The sequence below is a fragment of the Falco rusticolus genome, chromosome 18 (assembly GCF_015220075.1).
Source record: "Falco rusticolus isolate bFalRus1 chromosome 18, bFalRus1.pri, whole genome shotgun sequence".
Classification (NCBI taxonomy): Eukaryota; Metazoa; Chordata; class Aves; order Falconiformes; family Falconidae; genus Falco; species Falco rusticolus.
The window spans coordinates 920,308-927,799 of record NC_051204.1 but is presented as its reverse complement, the minus strand read 5'-3'; the positions used below and the strand labels follow the sequence as shown (position 1 = coordinate 927,799).

General features: G+C 47.4%; 1 protein-coding gene across 2 annotated transcripts in view; it reads left to right on the top strand.

Moving 5' to 3' along the window:
- The first annotated feature begins 6,201 nt into the window (after positions 1–6,201).
- The window catches only part of MAP3K3 (mitogen-activated protein kinase kinase kinase 3), a 40,975-nt gene continuing 39,684 nt past the window's right edge, over positions 6,202–7,492 (top strand). For both annotated transcript variants that reach the window (XM_037411104.1, XM_037411103.1), the window contains exon 1: positions 6,202–6,445. In XM_037411104.1, the coding sequence (XP_037267001.1) occupies positions 6,442–6,445 (4 nt within the window). In that variant the 5' untranslated portion in view covers positions 6,202–6,441. The remainder of the gene's footprint in view (positions 6,446–7,492) is intronic.

The window sequence follows — 7,492 nt, the reverse complement described above, 5'->3', positions numbered from 1 at the left end:
GTTCACTGTGTGGTGAGTTTAAAAACTGGTACCTGTGGGGGTGAGCAGGGAACTACTTCAAATAAGCTTCATCTAACCGGCGTGAAGTTTATTGCTGTAACAGGAGAGGGTGATTGCTTCATCTTGTCTCTGCAAAACTGGTGAAGTGTATTGATCTCTCATCCTACTGCTATCCAAACAAACTTGATAATTCTAGCTGCTCTAAGTCGCAAGTTACCCTGAATAATTATGTTGTTAGGAACTCTGTCACAACAGAACTTGAACAGAATGGCTCATGTGAGTGTACTTTAAATATTTGCTTTCTTAAAACAAACCTGCTATGGGGTCCCTGTATACTAGTGTTGTTTGTGCTTATGTTTCCCAGCTTCTTTGTGTAGTGCTTGTTCCCTGCACAACAAATGGTTGGGGTTTTTTAATTCCTATAATTGGTCTCTAAGGATTTTGAATACAGGCAAATTGAAGACAAATAGGCACTTATTTAGCCTCCAAGTCTCTCCTGTGGACGGGTGACCTCTGTTAAAGGGTGTTTTCTTTACAGGCTTAGTGGCAGAACTTGGAAATTTGTTTTTACCTTAGACCTTGATGAGCAGGACTGATGAGTAAGTATTTAGATTAATTCTAGTTCAACTAAGCTGTTGTCTGACAACACCGGATTCCTCTCTAATTCTTTGTGTACTGGCTTTGAAATAAAAGCTTATTAAGCTTCATGACCACAGTGGAAAGAGTTGCCTGTAAAGATGCTGCAGTGGTTTTTAAGCTATATATGGACTTCATTCTAGTAATCCATATTTGGAAAAGATGCTTTCCTTCTAAAAGTTGTTTGTCTTTTACCCTAGAAATGTATTTACATCCTCTTACTTCTGTTTATTTTTCCCTGGATCTGTGCTCTGGAATTCTCCGAAGAAATTTTCTCAGTTTCAGCTCTGGTGGAAGAAGGCAACTTCTGCAAATTTGAGCTGCTAGTACAAAAAGTTGGGAACTGGTTGGTGATGCGAGAAACGGATTGCCTGTCAGTGTGGCAAAACAAGTGCTGTGAAGTCCTGTAGAGGAAGATGGGTAGAAAAAGAGGCAAGGCGAGGTTTTCTGCCTTTTGTAAATGTTACGGAACAGCTGACATCTAGCACAACTGACTCGCTTGCTCTGTGACCTTGGGAGAGTCACTGTGATACCTGCTGTAAGTGAAAAGCACATAATTAATCACTGATCAGTAAGTGGCTTGAAAATACTTGAAAGAAAACCACCATGGTAGCACAATATACTGTGCAAAGATGTAGAGGAAAAGTGATGTCTGAGATGATTTGGGGGCCCGTGTCTGTAACGCACTTAATCTTGTGCTTTTTCATTAGTGCTGCTCTATAAACAGTCCAGACTGCCAGCTCGGAAAGAAGTAATGATCTAAAAGCATATGATTTTTTTTCACATCCTCCTCCTCTTTCGCTATAGTTTTGCCCACTCTACGAGCCGCATGGCTTTTATTTTTTAACCAGACGGATTCCGAGCCCCCTCTGCTGGTGCTGTCAGCCGTGGGACAGGCACAGGTCTGCCGCAGAACAGGGACAGCAGGGCAGGACAGGCACGCAGCTGCTCTACAGGGGCTGGAAAAGGGGGCTCCATCCATGCTTTAAAGGAGTTTCACATGGGTGGTGTATTCTGCTGGAGGGTGAGGTAAGGTTTGGCTCATATATATTCTGACCTGAAGTTGGATAATGATGTTAGTTTTCCATTAACTTTGTTTTCAAAGCTGAGAATGCAGCAAGAAAGCGGGAGATTGCTCTTCTCCTGGATCTGCAGAAAAAAGTTCAGGACACTTTCATGCATCCTTTGAAGATTTACAGTGTTTCTCCTCCTGCTGCCCTTCAGCTTTTATTTCTTCTCACTGTTCCTGCTCAGCCTCTGGCTGTGGAGTCTGAGATGTAGAATAAGGAAGTTTTGGCATGGGACAAGGCTCAGCCTGGAGACTGCTCAGCTCCCCAGGAAGGATGTGTCTACCTAAACAAGAAGGGAAACGGGAAGGAAAGAAGAAATAGTACATCTGATAGCAAGAAGAAGAGGCTCTTTGAGTCAGACAGGTATGCTTCAGAAAATGGAAACTCCACCAAAATAGAAAATAAGATGATGGCATAGTGATTAAGAGGCTGGGAAAAGATGCCAGGAGTGAAATCCCAAAGGTCTACTCCAGACTTCAAGTCAATGGCTCTCTGTGCAGTGCCCTTTAATCCCTAAAATAGGGATTACATTTCCTTTTCTTACTTCATGCTGCGTGACAGCATTAAACAATTAGGCCTCTATAAAGTTCCTTTAAAACAAATGGGCTAATTATAAACATAGCAGCTCCTGGAGAAACTCCCTGAATATCTTTACTGATGGTTTTACATGAAACAATCTCAAAACAATCTGAAGAGCTTTAAGTTGAAGAATTAAGTATATTTTGTAGTTGCTGTTTGCAGTAGTGAAGCTTCTCTTCTGGAAAGCCGCAGCTTTGAAAGGATGTGGGCAATCTGGGTGGAAAGCCACAGAATATCAGTTTGTACCATAGCGTTATTGGCAAAACAAATAACCTGATTCTTATGCACAAAACTAGCATAGCATTAAGTAGGCAGTAAAGGTGGAAAACTAATTACTCCATTTTTTCTTTTTTCCCTCAAATTATACAAAAAATTTGCATCTGTTTTGGTAGAAACTTTAATTCCAGTTTAGGAAGGGTGTACCAGCTTGTCTAGGGAAAAGAAGCAAAAAAAAGACAAGGGGGGTCCAAAAGGTGGTCCAAAAGGAAGCCTAACAGTACTTGTGTATATATAGCGTTGTGGTAATGTAAAATGAGAATAGAAGCACAAATTGGCAGATAAAAATCACTAGAACTAGGTTTGATAGGTAGCTGAAGTGATGAACTGTTACAGACAAGTGATTTTAGTTTTGATTTGACAGGAGGTGGAGGAGGCTTCAGTGAAATCCAGACATCCTGGGCAGTTGGAGATGGAAAGACCATGTTTTACCAGGGTGGCTGTCTCCTACCATCTGCTGGGAACTCCTGGCTCACTGTCACAAGCTGCAACTAGTTAGTCTAATATCTTCTGGACTTAAGTAAACAGGTTTCTATGTGAAGGACGTGCAATCGATCTCATTTAACAGGACTTCAGCTGAGAATTTTATGTGCAAGCATGTAAAAACTGGAAAACAGACAAAAATACCAAATGGTAAGGTGACAATGGAGCATTCTGACATCAGGGCTAGTACTGTGGGGAATTAATATTAAATCTCTCCAGTTCTGGTCCCAAGAGTAATCTCACTAAAGCCTTTTTGTAACAACCTTGGCACAAAAAGCGAGTGTGATAATTAAATTTGGTGATGAACAAGTGGGAGGCTTCAATAATACAAGGGAACTAGAATATCTTAGAGAACTGATGACTTTGAAGAGTGAGAAATAGAAATGAGATGAAATGTAGCAGCATAAAGTGCAAGGCTGTGAATTGAGGGGCAAGGAGAAATTTGTGAAGGATGCTGAGTTCTTTTACTACTTGAAAATTAGTGAGGAAAGGAAGCTGGGATTTAGTGGTTGATAAAGGATAGTGATGAGCCACCATGAAGCTGTGAAAAAGCATGTAGAGAAGTTGGTCCAAGATCAATAAAGATGCTGTCAGACAAGAGGAATTCAAACTGGAACAGGGCAAAAAAGGCCACTGTAAAGATACCACAAATGCAAAGCTTGCTTTATGAAGACAGAGCGGCTTGCTTGCCTATTACAATGGAGCCTGAAAGGAGATATGATTATCTTCTTGATGTATTTAGAGAGCAAATACTAGGGAAGAGGAAAGGATTATTTAAGTAAAAGGATAATCTTGAGATGAAAACAAATGGCTGTAAGCTGGACGTGAAAATGGGATAGTTTAGACAGGAAAGCTAGAAATGCTTTTCTAGCATCGCAGCAATAAGACAGGAGGGAGTGAAAAAGAGAAGTCTTAAATACTAACAGCACCAGTCTGGCTTTAAGATGGGAACTTCAAGGTGGAATCTGTGGAAGTCATCTAGCCCAGCCTTCTGCTCAAAGCGGGCCAGCTTCAGAGTTATATTATTGGCTTTGTCCACAGCTGCTTGCTCTAGAGAGGCTGGATCTGTTGATCTAAGCATTCCTTTATAGATCTGCATGTCCACCTAGTATGACATTGTGAAATCTCTTTATTATACCATCTAGACAGTTTAAAAAAAATTATTAATGATATCATAGGTATTGTTGTCATGCTTTGGCTAAGTCCCAAATTCTTCCTGGTGTGTGGGATTTAGATTCTGGCACCCTTTTGAGAAATATCCCTTTCCAATCCAGTTTTCTTCTTTGTGTGGCTTATCCAGTTGATATAACCTCTTTGACGTTGCTGCTGTGTTGCTTGCGAGCAAAACCACTCAAAAAACAATGCACTTGCTGCTAGACGTTTGCCAGATTGGAAAGCTGCTGCTAGAACATCTGCTCGAGGTGAGTTTCCCAGCAGCAGGAATGGCCATTGCCACACCAGGGAAGAAGGCCTATACTACTTTTAAAAAAATAATTTAAAAAATTAAAAATAATAATAATAAAAAAACAAAACCCAAAACACACACATAAAAAACCCCAACCCCCACCCCCCCCAAAAAAAAAAAAAAACCAAACCAACAACAATACCACAAATACCACTGCCCCTCTGCTGTCCCTTTTGTGGAAAAGACTATAAAAAAATATCATCCCACAGGTGGAATGGAGGCAGAAGCTGGGAAAGAGCAGCTGAACGAAGCCTGGATGTCGCTTTAAAAGGTATGACTTGATGTAAACGCAGTTTATGAACTCTGAGTAGAATTGCTGGGTCAGATTTGATGGTCATAGTAGTCCTCCTTTGTTCTAATATCTATGAAAATCTGTTGTGTGGTACGTTTGTTCTGGTTTGGGGGTTTTGCTCTTCCAAGTTGTTTGTATTTAGTGTCACTGGTGAGCTTTTTAGCAAGAGTGTGTCCTGCTTATGGTCCATGTGTTCAAGTTGGCTTGCCAAACTGAGATGCTAAAGCTGAAAAAAAATTTGTCCTCAAGTGTCCTATATCAAGTGAGTGGATGCAGCAGGTCAGCAACTCCACTTCTAAATGGCGAAAACACTTTCTCATTAAGATGAACTCCTAAATCGAAGGGGGGGGGGGGGGGAGGAAATGATGAGCTTTTAATGAACTAGGCTAGAGCTGGCTCCTACAGGTTGGCTCCAGAACACAACTTTCACAGTGAGTAACTTTGACAGACACTGTGCGACTGCAGCACATGGAAACATCGTGACCGTGGGGACGATGAAACAGGATCACCGAATCATTTAGCTTGGAAAGGACATTTGAGATCATCGTGTCCGACTGTAAGCCTAACACCGCCAAGCCCACCGCTAACCAGTGCTTTTGAAGGTTTAAGAAGCCGGTGAGCTGTTTATTCTGTTCCATTTGCCACTTATCGCAGCCTGGGGACCGAGCCAGGCTCCGAGGGCAACGGGCTCTCTGATTAGAACACTTCTGAGGAGCCACAGGTGCCCTGGGTAATTAACTGTCTCACACTTTTCTTTTGAAACCAGAAGAATCCTGCGTGTAGTGTCTTCTGAACACGCTTGAACTGGTTTTGGTTGGGGATTTCCCACCCACCCACCGCAGCCCTTAAAAAGATGCTTTTAAAGCAGCAATTAAATGCATTGCCGAGCTGGGGGCAGGAGGGGAGCAAAGCCCCGGGGTCAGCGTGCAGGGGGACAAGCTCCCTCCTCCAGGACACGTTGGTGGCGATGGGGAGCCCGGCAGGCGGAGGGGCGGGCGGCGGGGGAAGGAGCGGGGCTGACGCGTGGCTGCGTCCCGCTGCCCTGGGCGGACTCTAGGACCCAGCAGCGCGCCCCGGCTCCAGAACCCGGCCGCTGGGGCGGGCCAGCGGAGCCGTCCGTCACCTTGATTGGCAGCCCGCTGAGGGCGGGGACGGGGTTGCTCCGCCTAGTGGCCGGAGGAGGGGGTAGGGCTAACCCGCCAGCGGAACGGGCCCCCGTGATTGGTAGCCGGCGGGGCGGGCGGCGGCGACATTCGCACGCCCATTGGCGAGCGGCGCCGTCGGGTGGGTGGCTCGGCGGCTCGGATTGGCAGGCGGCGGCGGGTCGGCCCCTGTGATTGGCAGGCGGCGGCGGCGGGTGCGCGGCGGCCGCCGAGCGGTTTGTTTTGCTGGCGGCCCGGGCGCCCTGTGGCGGCGGCGGCGGGGAGCGACCGGGACCGCCCGTGCCCCCTCCCACCCCCGCCGCCGCGCCGGCACGCGGAGCGCGGCCGCCGGAAGGAGGCGGCGGCGGCGCGGGCCTGGGAATGTGGCGGCGGCTGTGAGCCCTCCCCCTCGGCCCGGCCGCCATGGAGCCGCGGCGGTGACAGCCCCGTCCCTCAGCGCGCCGCCGCCCGCCGGGCGCGGGCCCACCGCCCGCCGAGATGGGTGAGAGCCGCTGCGCGGGTGGGGAGCGCCCCGCGGTGCGGGCCGGGGGGCAGCGGGCTGAGGGAGCCGAACGCGAGCGGGGCTGGGGGGGGGGGGGGGGGGGGGGGCGGCCTCGGTGCTGCGGCCGCCCGCGTCCCTCGGGCCGGCTGGGCCTGCGGCCTCCGGCGGGCCCGGTCCCGCTGCCCCGGCCTGCTTCTGCGCCCCGGGCAGCAGCGCGGCTGCGAGGGTCTTCTTTCAAATCGTGAGGAGGCCCCCGGTGCTGCGACCGCGGGCGCGGAGCCCCGGCCCCGCCGCGCAGGCACCCCCGGCCGGGCTGGGTGAGGGGTTCGGGCGGGGGGGCTGGGGCCTCTGCCGCAGCTGCTCAGAACCCGGTTGCCCGTCGGTAAGACGGGAATTTACGTGCTTAAATTGAATTAGGAAAACTTCTACTGTGGTATTAATTGCAGCTTGGGAGTCTGTCAAAATAGGTTTTTTTTTCTCTGTGAAGCTTCCAGTGGGTTCTCATTCGCCATAATTAACCCAGACGGCGACACATACCAGCAAGCAGAGGAGCCGGCGGAGCGCTCTATCCAGAGTAAAATGCTGCTTTCAGAAGTTGCTGTAACTGAACCTGAATGATCCTTCTTTTGGACTGTGTGTCCTGTATAAGGAACTGCTTATGGCGATGGGAGTGTGTGTGTGTGTGTGTTTGTATTACCTAGTTCCCCTTTCCGTTTAAAGAGGGGTTTCGTGTACTTAGAATTAAAAGGTTATTTTCTGTAGACCAGAACTTACTCCTGTTTGCTTATTAGCCAGGGAATTACTACTGCTGTCATAAGTGCGGAGTTGCATGGTTTTGTGGGCTGCAACTTCAGTGTTTCCTTCCTACAACTAAGTTTAGTTTTCCAAGACTGTCCTTCGTTATTTAGTCAGTATGCTAATTAGTTGCTTATATGGTAAATTCACAAAGCATTGTTAATGCAGTACTTTGGCTTTGAGCAACAACTTTATTTCCTCTGTATTCTGCTTTAATTTTGTAAATACAACAGATTGATGCAGATCCATCAG